General features: G+C 41.7%; 2 protein-coding genes across 2 annotated transcripts; both read right to left on the bottom strand.

The window, feature by feature from the left end:
• Window positions 1–9,633: 9,633 nt before the first annotated feature.
• Window positions 9,634–14,848, bottom strand: LOC129853288 (probable peptidyl-tRNA hydrolase). Its single transcript, XM_055919169.1, has 5 exons — window positions 14,458–14,848; window positions 10,751–10,970; window positions 10,504–10,603; window positions 10,355–10,400; window positions 9,634–10,118 (listed from the first exon to the last, which is right to left on the bottom strand). The coding sequence occupies exons 1-5, from the start codon at window positions 14,641–14,643 to the stop codon at window positions 9,852–9,854; spliced, it is 819 nt and encodes a 272-aa protein (XP_055775144.1). The 5' UTR covers window positions 14,644–14,848; the 3' UTR covers window positions 9,634–9,851.
• Window positions 14,849–14,972: 124 nt separating this feature from the next.
• LOC129853287 (natterin-3-like) lies at window positions 14,973–18,235 on the bottom strand. The gene is made up of 3 exons (XM_055919167.1): window positions 18,166–18,235; window positions 17,507–17,621; window positions 14,973–16,457 (listed from the first exon to the last, which is right to left on the bottom strand). Exons 2-3 carry the CDS (start codon window positions 17,619–17,621, stop codon window positions 15,361–15,363), a joined length of 1,212 nt encoding a protein of 403 aa, XP_055775142.1. The 5' UTR covers window positions 18,166–18,235; the 3' UTR covers window positions 14,973–15,360.
• Between the last annotated feature and the right edge of the window lie 1,633 nt (window positions 18,236–19,868).

The raw sequence follows: 19,868 nt of genomic DNA, 5'->3' as shown, positions 1-19,868 counted from the left end.
TCTATGTGTTGTATAAGTGAGGATCTAAGAAAAGCCTTGGGGTATAAGGTTATCCGTGGCATACCATGCCCAGCCCAGCAGAGTCCATGTGACCAGACAGTGGATAATGTAATGTCAGCTCAGCAGCCCTGTGATGCTCTCACGCCTCTCCGCCATACCCTGCTCTTGCAAAGTGGTGTTGTGTCACCCATAGCAATGTTATAGAAGCCTGGTCACGTGACTGGGGTGTCAAAGGGACATAAGGAAGGAAACGACTGACCCGGATCAGAACGAAGGCTGCTATCAGCTGTGTGTATTGAATGTATATGGAACCTGATGATCCAGCAATGGAGGTCAGTGTTTAAAGCAGTAGAACAGTGATTAGATAAACAATACATCTAACACATCTTTTATCATCTTATTTCCCTCCACAGTCAGTCAATCATGCACTCCCTGTCCATACATCATCCTATAAACATACTACCAGCTTATATGGAATATGAAGTCAAATCACTGCTTTTCTCTGCCATACAGTAGTAACCCCTACCTAGTTGGATATTGATAAATACCTAGTTTAACCAAAGCAGTTTGCGGCTATTTTATGTTGGACTGTGTCTATCTCATTACAATGACGGGTTTAACAGAGGAGTAACAAGGCTGGGTCCAGACCTCACAAACACACTGCTGTTGATCTGTAGATCAAATAAATTACATCAATAGACAGGAGGCAACATACAGTAATGGATGGATATCAGATCATAATCCCAGTCATTAGATGGCCTCTTCAATATTTAATTTTTACCCCATTTCTTATCAATACACACTGATCACTAATAATGCTTGTGCAATATAATTAACTGTGTCAAAATATGCACCCTTATGTTTATTTTATCCTCTCTGCTGTGAAAGATTTAAATCTGAAAGATTCAGACCTGAGGCTGTTGGTGGGAGGTTTTTAGAGCTGCTTGTTCGATGGGGGTGAGAGGACCACACGTTGGTCTTTACTTTTCTATTATGTCATGTGTAAATGGAATAAAGAAATATATTTGCTGGATCACACCCATTTACCAGAGACACAGCTTAATAAATATATCCTCACATTTGCTCTCCATGTAAACAAGAGGAATTAGAGAAGAGTCTGGTGAAGGAATTACTGAGAGCAGTACCTATCAGAACTGAGATAATGTGATGTAAAAAGAAAGCGAATTGATCCCCAAGCTACTGCTAGGGAGTAAAAACCATGGTTGGTTATCCCACACTGGAGACTTGGAAACAATTCCATACTGACATCTCTGATTAGAGCAACTATATAAAAGCTTTCTTGGTTTTAGTTTGATGCATTATAATGCAATTATGCAGTAACTTCCTATGTCTTATCGTGAAAGTTTGAAGATGTTATAAAGCTGAATGGTTGAGCTGGAATGCCCAAAGAAGAATGAAAAAGAATAGTAAATAATGTTTTACAAAGCACTGAACACTCTGCCTCTGACCTGTCTGCACCATTAGAAACTTGAATATCAGTGATGGGAGGATATGAGTTGATTAATTGAAATGACTAAAACAAAGGAGTTTAAATAAGCCTATTCTATTCATAAAGACATATTGGAATAATTTCGTTCAGAAATTATTTGAAGGGCCCCTGTGACAAAAACATTTCAAAAGGTCAAAACCAACGACTGGTCTAAGCAAAGATAAAATTGCAATTTAGGGCTCTATTCAATCAGTTTGCAGAAGTTCAGCATTACAGCGTGATTGAAATTTAAAGGCAATGTTCCCGTGTTAGCAGAGACTGCATAAACGCTGCATATGTCGGCTCAATCAGAAATTACCTTTAAATGTATATTGCACGCTTCAGCGATACAGATTCAATAGAGCCTTGAAATAAAAATATCTGAAAATAAAAAATAAAGCCTTACAATATCACTAACAATTTTGATCATACATAAACATAAATGGAAAAAAATACATAGATAATTTTGTTGGTTGAATTTGTCATTCATTTATTTGTTCTTTAAAAATCATATTTCAATATCACAAATATGCAACTCAAGCAGATACATGCAGTATATATATTTTTTTAAATAAACAATGATATTTCCAAAAAGATAAACAAAAACACAAACAAAATATTATAAACCTCGATAGTAATTGTATTATTAATTATCTAAACTTATATACCTTGAAATAAAAATTACAAACGAATTCCCTCTTTATTGGCTTGTAAAGGTGTTTTCAAAGCATCATCTTTAAAAGGCCACGGTTCGTTGTTAAGCTAAATGTAAATGATACAATTCGCATAATTCTTAAGGAATGTATCATAAAGCAGCACTAAGAACCGCAAAAAAAGCACACCAGTGGAGCGACAATAAACCAATCGTTGCTTAAGGGCAATCGAAAGCAGGAAGAAGAAAAACATAGAAAACGTTGAAATATTCTCTTCGTGGGATTGAGCCCTACATCTACTCAAAATTAACTGTAGGCCTAGTTGTGTCATTTGAACAACTTCTTCTGAAACAAATTCTGAACGTTTTTAGGCTACTATGTGGCAAACAGCTTGCTCCTCCAAAAGTTATGTAGGCTTAGGGCTAATTAAAGCATTATTGATTGAATGTTAATTCATGTAGGCTACACATTTGTAGGCTACTGCAGCCTATAAAATTACGTTTAGTTTAACATAATCGTGAGTCGTTTTGGATAGCCTAATTGGCGGGATAATGAATAAATCTAATAATCAATACTTGAATGCAGATTTCCCAATAAGAAATATGACTATTGTGACAAGACTAAGAACTTTTATTTACGACACTGATGTGAAAGGAACCTCCAGCAACAGATGTCCAGATACAATTCTCGGGTAGTTTAAAATTTCACAAGAATTGCGTTTGGACAATCAACCGCAAGGGCTCAAAGTATGTCTCTCCAAACTCATAGCTCTCATTGTTCAAAACAGTTCTTAATTAAACCATTTGCATTAATTATATAAATTGTCTTTGAATCTGTACAACATATAGGCCTATAGAAAACATGGAGACACTATCATTGACTGTCATTCCAAATATTGCACCTGACTCACCAAGGATCATCTTTTTGGGGGGTAAAATAAAATATAATCAGTTGCAAGCTACAGGAACCTCATTAAGCTAATCTCGATATTTGTAAATTAAACTAATAAAGTTGAACAATTAGTAGGCCTGTTTACTTATGTAGCAAAACTTTTGTTATTCTACTTAAAACATGTTTTTATAACCCAGCAGGTCTAGTAACATGCACATGCACATTTCATATAAAAAATATCTGGTATTTTCTATACTCTGATCTTTGATAGCTACCAATGGCTGGCTACCAATTACCCGAAGACGTTAAGTCGACGAAGGCCCTCAAAAGATGATACAATTTCCCATTCAAAAGCATCCACAACAATGAAATAACTTTTCTTAATTCAATGTCATAATAAGCCTACATGAAAAGATGGTTGATTATTTGGTGTTTGCTCTAAGCATCAGCATCAGAAGAAACGCACACTTTGGAACGAGGCGTTCTTCAAACTCCATTCCGCCTGCGATTCGCCATATCTGTACCTGTAAGACGCATCTTCTTGCACATATAGTTTCCATATCATTATAGAGCAGAACACAGGCAATTGAACTCGAATTCAAATTCTTCCAATCATACAGAAATATACCCCTCGGTGGTTATATTCTTATTTTTCAAACGTTATAAGATGACAACGCAGAACATTACTGATGCGAGAAAGTCCAAAGGAAAATGGTTAAACCCCGAGTGCACCTGCTCCTCTGCGGTCCCAATCATAATTTCTTGTATACTCCAGCTTCTGGAAAAATCATAGGACGCGAAAAAGGGGTTATATGAGTCAACTCGTGGCGCTCCTTCAACTGGCCATTACTTGATAGGACGACTGCATGGGAATGGCACTGCGCGCTCGCTATTCTGTTATCCAAAAGATTTTCTTGAGCTCCACTAACAATAACGGTGTTACGGAGATGGACTGCGGAGGGAGTGGGGATGGTCTTCGCTTGGTACTGAATTTGAATAACACCACGGGTTGATTAATGTCCATTGTGCTGAATAAGTAATGATTCTCCTAGCACACACAAGCCAGCATCTGCGAATGAAGGACCAGCAACCTTTTAAAGATACAACAGTCCTATTTTGCCTATCCAGGGCAATTACAATCAAAACACTGTTATCCTTGCAAAACGTATATTGTTAATAGACGAAATGACGTGTCCTCTCCCTCTCTTGTTTCAGAAAAACTAACCAGGGATATTCATACAATTTAGTCTAGAAGGCCTGACCAGGTACTAACAAGTCAACTTGTTTGTTCATTAGTTTATTTAAAATTATTAATGAATGGCATTTTGGCAATTGTTTTAGTTGTTAATAATAAATATGATTACTATAATTAGGCTACGGAGGAATAAAAGCTTGTGTAGTTTAGGCCTATGCCCAATTTCTCAAATAAGGCTATTACAGTAGTTCTTAGGAAAATCTTCAAGACAGACTAGAATTTTCTCTATGGCAAAGGTGATTGACAGGTAGACCACAAAGCGCAAGGGGGATGAGATGCTTATGGTTTTAAAATTGTGACCTCATTCTGATGATACAAATTTACCAGTAACTGTCCAGGCGCTCAGAAGATCTGTAACTATTCTCACTTCTACTATTCTTCTAGTTTCCCGAATAAAACATATTTTTCAACTGGCAATTCGATCGAATGGGTAGAATGATTTGATACGTTCGATTGCTTTATCACTTCCCTTCGAATATCCATCGCATGCTGTCGAGTTAGGTAAACTAAGCCAAAAAGGCATGCTACTTGCGCTTCACACTCTGATGCTTTAGGCCTATAGTTTGGGTTTATAGGCTACCCCTCTCTGATAAATTATTAAACAGTGACCGCCTCCGGGGTTGGGCTCTCCTTTCCCCTTTAAAGGCACCTCAGTTGGTTTAATCAGTTAACATTTCCTTTGCTGGGAACATCTTCTCACTTTCGAAGCTCATTTGCCTCTTAAAAGGCCTACCCGCTGCTTCCTTTTCACCGCCATGTCAGAATAATTTAGTGCAGGAGGCCGCAGATCACTGGAGATTATGGCTAAAGAGAGGGAAAGGACGCGTTAAAGCGAGTGAGGACTTCACTGTGATTCACTCAACCCATTCAGTTCATTGGAGAGAAAGAAAATACATTATGAACCCACTTATGGAAGTCATAGACTAAAAATATCTGCATTGGGAAGAAATATAATTATATTGCTCAGATAAGCATGCAAGTTTTCTGCTGTAGTTTAGCACATCATGGAAATCTACGTTTCTGTGAGATGATAAATTGGTCTCCTTGGGTTTTGTGACAGCAAAAAACCTATCCTGTATTAACAGAATCCTATTTCAATATGCAGGTAAATTTCATTTAATTAATTTCCAGTTTAAGAGATTGACTCTCCTTTCACACATTTTTTGTTAATGTCCTGAAGTCAACATTGGCATTTCAAAAGTTCCAATAATAGCTGATGCTTCCAAGTTTGTCACCACCAGTCCCCACTACATGGAACACACATAAGGGCACTTTTTTCTCCAGTGCAGTGCAGATTTGAATAGGCCTAGCCTATTTTTCAAGGTCTGAATATAATATTTAGGCTGTAGGAAGCATTTTCGTAAACCTTCAAAGTTTAGGATAGGCCCAAACGTTCGGCCCTTTTATTGGAAATATATTCTCTTTATGCTCCCTTACTTTCACTAAAGTTCATCCTGTTTTGTAGGCCTACAACAGATGCAATAATAATGTACAAACCTGGCCCATAGCCCATGATCTGTTCATCTCAGTGTAGCCTAACTCATCAAGTTATCATATCTACAGTGTATTTTCTGTGACCGACTGTGTTCATTTGTTGATATAGGGAGAAACCTTCAGTCTTTATTTGAATGTGTTAACACATTTAGTCTCCAAGCCTCTCTGTGAGTCAGTAAAACTAGGGAATCGTCTTGTTTTCACTTCTCTTGTTTTCACTTCTCTTGTCATATCCGCCTCTCTCTGGACTTAAAACAGCATGCCAATACTGCACAGTTGCTAGGTAACGAGGGTATAGGGGCCACAATAAGCTAGGTGAGGTTGGCTGGCTGTGACATATGGCATCCCAAAACAGGATCCTCAACATAAGGCCCTGCACTAAACCACTAGCCTTAGCTTCACAGTCCTATCCCAAGGAGTGGGAAGACAGACAGTATCCTCCTTGATAATTACAAAGGACATTGTGGAGAAAGTTCATCTTTACTTTTACAAGCAGTCAATTTAATCCAGATTCCTGTACTGATCATGTCCATATTGAGTTCTTATTGTTCCCAGGTCAATGTTGGGAAGCTACTCTGAAAACATAGTTTGCCAATCTACCAATTACTTGAAGTTAAACTACACTAAAGCTACCCTTAAGAAAAAAAACTTTGTGAAGAACTATCATATGTAAATATGAAATGTCATAGACTACAAATTGCAAGAACAGATCACTTTCGCGTTGAAGCTAGAAAACTGTTGACCACGCCTCTGTTGTGGTCAAAAGCTGAGGGATAGGCCTGGAGAAATGTAATGACTCTCAAATTCATAAACAGAGCTATGAATGCAAGGACTGACCATCCATGATATAAAAATTATAGTTTTAACCATGTTTTGAGGCTATACAGTGTTTGTTTATATTTCCATTGTTTACAAACATTGGAGTAAAACAAGCTTATATTTGGGGTTCTGACAGTTGAACTAAGCTCATGAGGCATTTATACATTATATTAATTTGTCATTTATAAGTCCAAAAATGGATCTAACAACTAAGGATTTCAGCTTTAACAGAATGTATAATTTAGTCTATTAAAAACAAAAACAATGTTTTAAGTGACACTTAGGCTGGTCTGATGCTAAAAAAGAAAATACATTATTGCCTACTTCACCCATATTTTATTTTTTCAAAGAAAATTAGTGTGTAGTTCCAGTAGTTATAGCTACACCACTACATGGCAAAAAAAGTGATTAACTACAGAAAACACTACCTAGAGTTAAACTACCACTAAGCTACTGCAACATGTAATTCAATTACTAGATGAACTACATGTTGTTCACTACTCCCCATCACTGTCTATTGGGGATCATGGTGAATAACGAATCCACTTTAAACTCACCACAACCTAAAGAAATCTCTGAGGGTCCACAATTGGTGTCGAGAATGCCGTTTGTGTGTGTGTCCATCCCCACTTCCCTGCCTTTTTGTGTATCCCTGGTCTTAGCACATCTGTGTGCTTAGGGGAAGACCTCCCACTGCGCTTTGGGCTAGAGTGAAGCTCAGCCTATAGCTGCCGAGGAGGGGAAACCATTCCTGAATAAATTTGCCTACTGTCCAGCCTTATGAGTGACCTCTGACCTTTCAGAGAAAAGTTATTGAGGCCACCACTGCACTCTCCCAGGCTGACCACTCAGAGGGGCTGGGAAAGTGCCCTGGTGGGGGAGGGGCTGGCTGAAGGGGGGGTCACACAAGAGAAAGCGAACGGGGTAGAGAGGTGGGGGTCTGTCATGAGTGGAGAGATTCCCTTCGAGTCCTATTCCCCACATCCATAAGTGTGGCCCTGATGCTTTGTTGTGACTCTGAGCTAGGTCCAAACAGAAGGCTTCAAACAGCCCTATCCTACAATGTTTGTCCCCCATTATTTTCTCTCCCTCCCTTTCTTTCACACTGCATCGTTATACACTGCTCAAAAAAATAAAGGGAACACTAAAATAACACATCCTAGATCTGAATGAATTAAATATTTTTATTAAATACTTTTTTCTTTACATAGTTGAATGTGCTGATAACAAAATCACACAAAAATGATCAATGGAAATCAAATTTATCAACCCATGGAGGTCTGGATTTGGAGTCACACTCAAAATTAAAGTGGAAAACCACACTACAGGCTGATCCAACTTTGATGTAATGTCCTTAAAACAAGTAAAAATGAGGCTCAGTAGTGTGTGTGGCCTCCACGTGCCTGTATGACCTCCCTACAACGCCTGAGTATGCTCCTGATGAGGTGGCGGATGGTCTCCTGAGGCATCTCCTCCCAGACCTGGACTAAAGCATCCGCCAACTCCTGGACAGTCTGTGGTGCAACGTGGCGTTGGTGGATGGAGCGAGACATGATGTCCCAGATGTGCTCAATTGGATTCAGGTCTGGGGAACGGGCGGGCCATTCCATAGCATCAATGCCTTCCTCTTGCAGGAACTGCTGACACACTCCAGCCACATGAGGTCTAGCATTGTCTTGCATTAGGAGGAACCCAGGGCCAACCGCACCAGCATATGGTCTCACAAGGGGTCTGAGGATCTCATCTCGGTACCTAATGGCAGTCAGGCTACCTCTGGCGAGCACATGGAGGGCTATGCAGCCCCCCAAAGAAATGCCACCCCACACCATGACTGACCCACCGCCAAACCGGTCATGCTGGAGGATGTTGCAGGCAGCAGAAGGTTCTCCACGGCGTCTCCAGACTCTGTCACGTCTGTCACGTGCTCAGTGTGAACCTGCTTTCATCTGTGAAGAGCACAGGGCACCAGTGGCGAATTTGCCAATATTGGTGTTCTCTGGCAAATGCCAAACGTCCTGCACGGTGTTGGGCTGTAAGCACAACCCCCACCTGTGGAAGTCGGGCCCTCATACCACCCTCATGGAGTCTGTGCACATGCACATTTGTGGCCTGCTGGGTCATTTTGCAGGGCTCTGGTAGTGCTCCTCCTTGCACAAAGGCGGAGGTAGCGGTCCTGCTGCTGGGTTGTTGCCCTCCTACGGCCTCCTCCATGTCTCCTGATGTACTGGCCTGTCTCCTGGTAGCGCCTCCATGCTCTGGACACTACGCTGACAGACACAGCAAACCTTTTTGCCACAGCTCGCATTGATGTGCCATCCTGGATGAGCTGCACTACCTGAGCCACTTGTGTGGGTTGTAGACTCCGTCTCATGCTACCACTAGAGTGAAAGCACCGCCAGCATTCAAAAGTGGCCAAAACATCAGCCAGGAAGCATAGGAACTGAGAAGTGGTCTGTGGTCACCACCTGCAGAACCAGTCCTTTATTGGGGGTGTCTTACTAATTGCCTATAATTTCCACCTGTTGTCTATTCCATTTGCACAACAGCATGTGAAATTTATTGTCAATCAGTGTTGCTTCCTAAGTGGACAGTTTGATTTCACAGAATTGTGATTGACTTGGAGTTACATTGTGTTGTTTAAGTGTTCCCTTTATTTTTTGGAGCAGTGTATATTAGGCCCATATACTTATGGGTTTTCCTTTCTCTCACTCTGTCTCTTTACCTTACTTGTATATGCTCTTTTCTCAGTTTTTGTGAGCTCTGATATTCACTGTGGTGAGAATGCTACACTTCTTGACCAATTGCTACTTCTCATTAAGAACACTTGTTGATGAAGCATGGTTATAGGCTGAGAATTAAAGGATGGAATCAATATGTTGAACCAGTAAATACAGCAAAGAGAATGAGCTTAAAAATGTGAGGCTCTTGGAAGCTTTCAAGAGTGGCTACAACATGAGTGGAACAGGTTCTGTTATCAGGAAACCCACTGATTATACCTCAGTTCATTCACCACTAGTTACATTTTTTCTCAATGCTATTGGTATGATGGTTTTATTGTTTAATCATTCTAATATCAAGTCTTGGTCACTCCTTGGACCTTTTACATAATTGTAGAGTAGGCTAAAAAACAAAAAATGCATACATAAAGTCCCAATAAATAAAAACATGTTCACACTTTCATGTTTCTGTAAGAGGCAGCTTTGTTTTAGCAGCAGCAGCAAAGCTACTATCCCAGAGTGCAGTCATAGGTTCACTGGCTTTGGCAGGTTGTGTCCTTTGCTGGAGAAATTGAGCAAACCCTCTGTTTCCCAGTCTGAAATGCCGGTCTGCCTCCTGGTGGCAACAGTGGGGACTGCACATCCTCGTCAGTGAGCTGGGAGAGGAGAATGTCCACACTCTGTTCTAGAACCCTGCAGAGAATGTTCTGCTCCTCCTGAGAGAAGCGCCCCAGAACATGCCGGTCCACTAATGCTTTACCCGATGGTCTGCCAATCCCAACACGCAGTCTGGGCATCACCTGGAGGGCACAAGATAGACAAAGTACTATTCTATCTTGAGAAATAAATGTGTATTTTTACCCTGCTCTTACACCCCCCCAGATACCAGTTCCCTTTGACAAACATGACATGTCTCTGGACTGTCTAACACTTTCCCCAAATTTGTCAAAGGGAAACGTCATCTCTCATCTCGTCATCGCTCAATTCCTCCTAATGTGGGAAGGGAGAGTATTTGTCTGTGTGGAATGCTACTTACATCTGTCTGCAGACACTCAACACAGGACCGCACACCATTGTGACCCCTGTCAATCAACAACATATAGAAGGAGCACAAAGTTGGGAGGATCACATTGTTGTCAGATAGCATCATTAGTAATGCCGATAACTGGCAGGGAATCAACTCACCTGGCGCTCCCTCCTTGTTTCATAGCAAGCTTCCCAAGGGCCTTGTCCAAGTCGTCATGAACCAGGAGGATGTGCTCAGGCTTGATGCTGTATTTGACCGCTTGATTCAAGGTCATTAAAACAAAACAATATCATGAACAATTAATTTACAGTCGGAATAGCTCACTTTTGTCATAATTCCTCTGACAGTCAAAACTGAAAATTCATAAAATGTCAAAAGACATCAAGAGGACACAAAAATCCTCACCTGCTTTGGCCACGGATACACCATTTATGTTCATCAGTAGTCGTGGTCGGAGAAGCACAATTTGGGTGTCCTGGATGTCAGATACGATGACCTCACCGGAAACGTGCCTATCGCCATGCCAGCTATCAGCTAACCTCAGCCGGGCAGCAAGTGCTTCCAGCACAGCCATGCCCACACTATGGCGCGAACCGTTCATTCCAGGGTTGCCCAGTCCCACAATCTGCACAAGGACAAGAAATACTTATTTTCCATCTTTGCATATTATATTTCTCTAAACGCCACTGGAGAATTCAGTGATCTGCTCCCACAAGAATGGACTGATTTGTGTACATTTAGCCACACATTTGACCTGATATGAGGGTATTAACTCACAATAATAAAACATCCTGTCACATGCCCCGAATACAACAGGTCTAAGTAGACCTTACAGTGAAATGCTTACTTACAAGCCCTTGACCAACAATGCAGTTTTAAGAAAATATTTTTTTTAAAGTAGGAGATAAGAAAAACAAATAACTAAGGAGCAGCAGTAAATAACAATAGCGGGGCTATATACAGGGGATACCGGTACAGAGTCAATGTGCGTGGGCACCGGTGTCGAGGTAATTATGTACATGTTCGTAGAGTTATTAAAGTGGCTATGCATAGATAATAATAAAGAGCAGCAGCAGCGTAGAGGGGGGGGGGGGGGGGGGGGGGGGCAATGCAAATAGTCTGGATAGCCATTTGATTAGCTGTTCAGGAGTCTTCTGGCCTGGGGGTAGAAGCTGTTTAGAAGCCTCTTGGACCTAGACTTGGCGCTCCAGTACCGATTGCCGTGCGGTAGAAAGATCTGAACGCCGACTGCGAGCCAGGCCTAATTGCCCAACATCAGTGCTAATGCTCTTGTGGCTGAATGGAAGCAAGTCCCTGCAGCAATGTTACAACATCTAGTGGAAAGCCTTCCCAGAAGAGTGGAGGCTGTCAAATACACTATATATACAAAAGTATGTGGACAGATGTATAAAATCGAGCACACAGCCATGCAATCACCATAGACAAACATTGGCAGTAGAATGGCCTTACTGAAGAGCTCAGTGACTCATTGTGGCAGTCATAGGATGCCACCTTTCCAACTAGTCAGTTCAACAAATTTCTGCCCTGCTAGAGCTGCTCCGGTCAACTGTAAGTGCTGTTATTGTGAAGTGGAAATGTATAGGAGCTACAGCGGTTCAGCCACGAAGTAGTAGCCACACAAACTCACAGAAGGGGACCACCGAGTGCTAAAGCGCATAGCGTGTAAAAATCGTCTGTCCTCAGTTGCAACACTTACTACCGAGTTCCAAACTGCCTCTCGAAGCAACATCAGCACAAGAACTGTTAGTCGGGAGCTTCATGAAATGGGTTTCCATGGCCAAGCAGCCGCACACAAGCCTAAGATCACAATGTGCAATGCCAAGCGTCGGCTGGAGTGGTGTAAAGCTCGCAGCCATTGGACTCTGGAGCAGTGAAAACACGTTCTCGGGAGTAATGAATCACGCTTCACCATCTAGCAGTTCGACGGACCAATCTGGCTTTGGCGGATGCCAGGAGAACGCTAACTGCCCCAATGCATAGTGCCAACTGTAAAGTTTGGTGGAGGAGGAATATTGGTCTGGGGCTGTTTTTCATGGTTTGGGCTAGGCCCCTTAGTTCCAGTGAAGGGAAATCTTAGTGCTACAGCATACAATGAATGGCATTCTAGACAATTCTGTGCTTCCAACTTTGTGGCAACAGTTTGGGGAAGGCCCTTTCCTGTTTCAGCTTGACAATTCCCCGGTGCACAAAGTGAGGTCCATACAGAAATGTTTGTTGAGGTCGGTGTGGAAGAACCTGACTGGTCTGCACAGAGCCCTAACCTGCAGCTGCAGGTGGCACAACCAGTTATTGAGTGTAAGGGGGAAATTACTTTTTCACACAGGGGCGACAGGTAGCCTAGTGGTTAGAGCGTTGGGCCAGTAACCAAAAGGTTACTAGATCGAATCCCTGAGCTGACAAGGTAAAAATCTGTCGTTCTGCTCCTGAACAAGGCCGTTAACCCACTAGGCCGTCATTGTAAATAAGAATTTGTTCTTAACCGACTTGCCTAGTTAAATATAAAAAATAAAAAACTTTTTCACACAGTGGAATTGGGTGTTGCATAACTTTGTTAATTAAATAAACAAGTATATATTTTTCTGTTATTTGTAAATTCAGGTTACCTATATCTAATATTAGGTTTTGGTTGAAGATCTGATAAGTCAGTACCAAAAATACGCAAAAAAGGAGAAAATCAAGGCTCTGTACCTAGGGAGGTGATAGCTAGTAGGCTAAAGCAGACTCAGCTAGTAAGCGAAACCAAACTCAGCGCTGGGGCCCCCCCTGGGTGCACATTTTGGTACCTAACGTCTCCTCTTGCCAACTCACCTACAGCGCCTCACAGGCAGAGTGGCTCTACACCTCCTGTGGACTGGGCGAGAGGTGGATTGTCTACATCTGGCCATGATTATTGTTATACCCACTGAGTGGCTGGACCCGTGCTTTTATATGCTTTGCCTGGGGGGGACCAAAAAGGATGTCATCATGGCATTGACATGATCTATTTACTTTAAAATAGAAACAGTGTTCTGTTTCTTTGGCCAACCCAATAAACCCTGGTAGAAAAAAATAATCACTCAGGGATTTAACTAGTCTAGTCATTACAAAATATAGCCCAGTTTTCTCAAACTCAACTCTGGACCTCGAAGCCAGTTCCACTGCTTTTTGTTTATTGTTCCTCTCAGGATCTAGACCTGGGACACTATGTGGGTGCAATTAATTATGAGGATTTCAAAGGAGAGTACGTGAATCAGGCCTTCATTGTTGAATTGCTGCAAAGAAACTACTACTAAATGACACCAATAATAAGAAGAGACTTGCTTGGGCCAAGAAACACGAGCAATGTACATTAATCTGATGGAAATCTGTCCTTTGGTCTGATAAGTCCAAATTTGCGATTTTTGGTTCCAACCAGTGTCTTTGTGAGACACAGAGTAGGTGAACGGATGATCTCCGCATGTGTGGTTCCCACCGTGAAGCATGGAGGAGGAGGTGTGATGGTGCTTTACTAGTGACATTGTCTGTGATTTATTGAGAATTCAAGGCACACTTATCCAGCATGGCTACCACAGCATTCTGCAGCAATATGCCATTCCATCTGGTTTGCACTTAGTGGGACTATCATTTGTTTTTCAACAGGACAATGACCCAAAACCCACATCCAGGCTGTGTAAAGGCTATTTGACCAAGAAGGAGAGTGATGTAGTGCTGCATCAGATTAAGAAATAATAGTACATCTTTTGAATAGGTAAGCCACTACACTTAATTTCCATTTAGATCAATTGTAATAATAATTTTAGCAAATATTTTGTAAACAGTTACTAATGCGATGTTTGCAAAACTGTAGGCTACTGTGAACAACATCATGTACAGCATCTGATGCGCCCTACTGACACACTGTCCGCTGTGGTACTACATTGTCGCCTACCACGTTACGAGCATTGTTACATTATTCTATTGTAGTGATGGGCTGCTATGCCAACAGCAACATTGTAACTAGTAGTAGGCCTACGATTATTACATATCAAACTCTGTGAGCAAGACAAGTGGTTGCAGTGCACTAGACCAGAAGACATTTGTGCAGCAATGTCTTTCTTGAATATTTCACTTACCAGTCTCCGACAAGCATTTGTGTGGACTCCTGCTCCAATGTCCATTACTGGTGCAAAGGGTTCAGTCAGCAACGCTCGGTTTATCAGTTTCGATAAAAGTCGTCTCATTGTAACAAAGTTCAACAGCGTCTTGAAAAACTGTGACACACAATACCAAAGTTTACCAGCAACAGTGACGTGTCTCATGAGTGCAAAAAAGGGAACGTCATAAACACTTTAATCTTCATAACTTCATCTCAGATTAAATCATGTACTCCTGACATTTCACTTCAGTTATAAACTGGGGGAGCATTTGGATTTATCAATACAATTGTGAAAACAAAATAAGAAACGTTGGAAAAGAGTAAATCTGTTACTGAACTAGACCTGCCAAGCAACTTCGACATTAGTCAAAGAGACTGGTGGCCAGAAAAGTGAGAGGGTTTATTGTGACCAACGTCTGGTCTTTTTAAGCGTACCGCCACCTAGCTAGGAGTTTTATAAATGCACGTATACACGCCTACACGCTCATAGAAAATGAACAGTGTAATAGTGATTTTTTACCTTTCAGCCTTGTGTAACTTTATGTACTGGAATTATATTTCACTTCTAGGCCATTGAAAAAATGAGGATGATGATGATGATGATACGACTATATGTGCATGCAGCCTACAGTAGTACATGAGGTAAATCAAGAAAAGTTCAACAAAATGTTGCACCAAAATCATTTTTTTTGTCTGGAAAATGCTTTTCTTGATCACAAAACTAAATTGACTGGCTCTTTTGTCTGAATATGGAGTTATATCAGTTTATTGATGAAAAGGTATTGTGACACAAGGGTTATAATTTGTTCAGGTTGTGTCTGGAGGGATAGACCACGTGCACATTGGAGTTTAAAGTTCTCACATCTAGAGTTCTTCTGTCTCAGGGGTCTGTCTCAACGAGGTAGCAGGGTATGGCATCAGGGACAGGCTGGCATCTCTCCACCACAGCATTGATCTCCCCCACCTTCACACCATCATAAGTCCCTGTGATGGTGGTCCAGTGGGTGTCTCCGTTATGGTAGGTCCGGCTCAGCCTACCCGTGAAGGGGATGTCGGCGGTCATCTTCCTGCCCTCCATCTGCACGGCACAGGAGTGGTTGGGAGGGACCAGCAGCTCCACAGAGATGGAGTGGCTGATAGACTCCACCATGGTGGTTCCCTCTGAGAAGCTCACCGTCTGCTCCTTGGTGAAGTCCACGGTGCCTGGGCTGATAATGGGCACCTTGGCCGTCATGGTGGTGGAGCTGTTGCGGCTCTCCCTGCCGATGTCCCAGGTCTTCTCCACAGTGCTGGTCTTCTCCAGCAAGACCTTCTTCTCCACACTGCTGCACTCCAGGTTGGTGACCCTGACAAACTGCATGGCCTCAGGAGGGTGGTTGAACAGCTCGATCTGGTCGATGGCGTACTCCACGTGAGAGATGTGCTGGCTGTAGGTGTCCCTGTTGATGGCCAGGACCTGGTATCTCTTGTACCAGTACTCATCGCCCTCCCAAGGCAGGAAGAAGGCTTTATGTTGGGTCACAACCTTTCCCAGACCGTATTTGTTCTTGCCAACGTATATCTCAACACCTTGGCAGGTCTTGACAGCATGTTGGGGGACAGCACCATATTCCTCCTCGATCCACTCCACAAACTCAAAGTTGTCCACATTGACCAGGACTTCGAACTTGGAGGATGAATGCTCCTTGTCAGCGTAGGGGTACTGGCAGAAACTGCCTTTGCTTGCGGTATAGAAGCCAGATTCGCAGTTGACTTTGCAGATGTAGTCATGTCGTTCGGTGTAACCGTTGTAGATGCCCACAGCACCATTAGGGAGGGACCCTTCCCATTTTACCCATTTAAGGTTGGCGTTCTCTCCATACATAAACAGGGAATCGAGAAACTGGGGCTCTAGATCTGAGGTCTCTGTCAGTGTGGATGAACTATGGATGTCCAGATCAGGGATCACATCTTCCAGCAGAGGGTTGAGCCAGGGCTCTGTGATGAGGTACAGAAAGCAAATGTCATTGGTTGCAATGGAGTATCTTTTGTGGAGTTGAAATCTAATGTATTTGGATTCATTCACTCATTATTGATGAGTTAGTTAAGAAGCTGAGAATAAAAATGGGCTTCTAGAGAAAAAGGTCCTGCCTCTCGCTGAATAGTAGAAAGCAGATTATTCAGTCGACATTCCTATCGGTCCTAGACTGTGGCAACATGATCTATTTGAGCGTAACTGCAACTTCATTAAAGCCATTAGATGTAGTTTAGCATAGCCCACTGAGCTTTATTACGAGCGACAATTATTGAAGTCATTACTGCATTCTCTACCAGAAAGTTGGTTGGTCCTCTTTGATGTCACATACATTGCTATGTTTTCATTTATAAAGCCCTTTTACAAAAAGTCCCACTGTACAGAACATCTTTACTTAACTTTAGACATACGAGTTACCACGCCCGGTCTCAGGGATGGTTAACTCTGGAAATGTCTTTGGTCTCTACTGAGTTAGATAAATCAGCTATTAGTTTTCTTGCACCTTATTTGTGGAACAATCTTCAACATGTTCTTAAATTTGATGTTTTGGTGCCTCTTTTGTATTTATATTTTGTATTTATATTGATGCATTTTGTATTTATATTGCTGTGTGTATTTTCTGTAATTTATGTAATTCAGAGCTCATCTGTAAAATAGACTTTGGTCTTAGTATGACTCCCTGATAAAATAAAGGTTAAATAAATCAAATAAATACAATTCTTTAGTTTGGTAGAGAATATTCAGACAAAATGTTTACACTCTGAGACCCAGTTGAAGGTTTTTGATCAACTTGTTTGTGTAATAGGCTGTAATACAGGGGAGAATGGTGGCAGGCGCTATAGCAGAACGAGCTCAATGTAATGGCTGGAATGGAATTAATGGAACAGAGTCTAACATGTAGTTTCCAAATGTTTGATACCGTTCCATTTATTCCATTCCAGCTATTAAACTGAGACTGTCCTCCTATAGCTCCTCCCCCCAGCCTCCTCTGGTGTAACATAATCAGACTCACTGCTGGGTGCATCCTGCCCCTCCTCCAGCTGAGAGGTGTAGAGCAGGGGATCAGAGAGGAAGACTGGGCTGCAGAGCTGCAGCACTGCCAGGATGACCAGGAAAGTCAGCCTCATCTAGCAACAAACAAACAAACAAACAAACAAACAAACAAACAAACAAACAAACACACACACACACACACACACACACACACACACACACACACACACACACCACAGTCACATCAGTTTACCTATCTCAGATGACATTAGCAGAGTGCTACCCTGTGTATTTTTAACATTCACCACCTTCAATCTGGAAAATGCTCAGTGTTCCTTGTTGCAGGCATTTCCATATAAATATCCATGCGTTCCCCCATCTACAGCATTTCAGACACTTCATTGAATATACTTCAGTATATTGCTGATGGACAGAATACATTAAGATGCTCATTTGTAGGTCTTGCCTATCATTTACTAAAGAGAATTGGCTTCTGAAATCACACAAAAACTGCCTCTCCAGCTTAGTAAAAGATCCAACATTTGAAATGTCATTGATTGTTTTATGTTCCATGAAGCAGATGCACAATACAGTAAATCCTGATATTAGTATTCAGCACAGAGCTAACAGCAATATAATATTTTATACACATAGGTTGATGCAAAGAAGCTGTTTTACCTTGACAGGTTCCTCCTCCAGTGGTGTGATCTGCAGCCCCTTGCTACGTTTTAAACCTCCCTGCAGGATAATTGCCCCCAATAAAGTAGCCAGCGCTGCAGTGAGTGGCCCGATGCCCATTGGTCTAGTACTCTTACTATATAAGAGTCCACTGCTGCTGCTTCCGCCCCATTACTTTTGGTGTACAGTGCTTATTGTTTAGTGATTCAAAAAGTAAAGTGAAGGACACTGCACTAAACAGATACAACTAGAGAAAAACATTCAAGAGGGAGCTGGTCAACACAAAACAGATCTACAATGTGCCACAAAGGACAAGGGGCAGCTACGCAAGGAGAGACAACACCAAAAAGGCCCAACCACCACTCACCCCTACCCACACTGCACCAACATATGTGTCTGCCGGATCGGCCTCTACAGCCATCTGAAGACCCACAAATAGAAGACCCCATTGAGGACAGTCATACTCGACTCGAGTGATCGCCGATGATGATGATAATAATAATTTGACTGTGTAGTTTTGGTGCTCTTGCAGTGGTTGTGTAAGTAATGATTGAGATGATACCTCTCTACCCCATTACAGAAGTCAATATGAGCTTTTATATCACTGGACAGGATCTACCGGGAATCACGTACAATGTCTAAGAACAAAATCACATTGCATAAGAAAGGCTTTGGTATTGTGATGCAAGTGAGGTTGTTATTGGTAAGCAAAGACAAAGAACACAGTGGTAATATCCTTTAGAGTCCTCCATTATCGATTATTTCAGAGACTATCGCCATTATCACAATAACTATTACCTCGCAGCAACACAGAGATAATATTGTTGACCCAAGGCCAAAAACGTGGAATTTCTCTGATTGGTAAACCTACTGATGATCACAAGGGTCAAGGCCATCTCTATAAGTCCTTGAACAGATAGCTATTATAAATTCCTTTATCATGGTAGATTGAAAAGACTCAATGTTCCTCTGCAGATAATAAAATAGGACAGACAGTTTAAAGGTCTTTACATTGATAGAAGATGCTTTTTATCTCTGTTATCACTCTGTTTGCTTAATCAGGTTAATGATCCTCATCTTATCTTCAATATATCAGTTGTTCCCTACTGGTAAGATGATGGGATGCACAACAACAAGAAGCTTCTCAACTATGTCCAATGTGCATTATTTTGTCATCGTGTAGATTGTCATAGTGGGATGTTGACTGTCAAGGACGAGAGAGACAGAGACAGAGACAGAGGGAGAGAGAGAGAACGCATAAAAGAGAGAGAAAGACTGGCTTACATTTCAGATGATTATAATAATGAAACAATAATACAAATGAAAAGAAGAGAACGTGACATCTCCACATTCCTCCTCTTTCTTCTACCATGCCAGTCCATGACAGCCCTGAGAGAGTTAGAGTGAGTGTTGTAATTTATGAGTGTCATAAAGGAGCTATATAAGCCTGGAGAACCAACAGGTTCACTGCTCCCTGGGGGAACACTGGGAGTATGTGTACATTTAGGGCACTATTTCACTATCTGAAATGATACAGTATGTTGCTGTTCAATGGAGCCTACATCAAAACTGGCAGAAACAATAAGGAATGGGAGTTTGACAGCAATGTCATGTTGAGTTAATGTGAATTTGTGTAACATTATAGTTATAACTATAGTCCTTGAATGTTTTCTAATATTCCTCCTTTCCCTGGTCTTCCTCAG

The sequence above is a fragment of the Salvelinus fontinalis genome, chromosome 4 (assembly GCF_029448725.1).
Source record: "Salvelinus fontinalis isolate EN_2023a chromosome 4, ASM2944872v1, whole genome shotgun sequence".
NCBI lineage: Eukaryota > Metazoa > Chordata > Actinopteri > Salmoniformes > Salmonidae > Salvelinus > Salvelinus fontinalis.
This window is presented reverse-complemented; position numbering and strand designations above follow the sequence as displayed.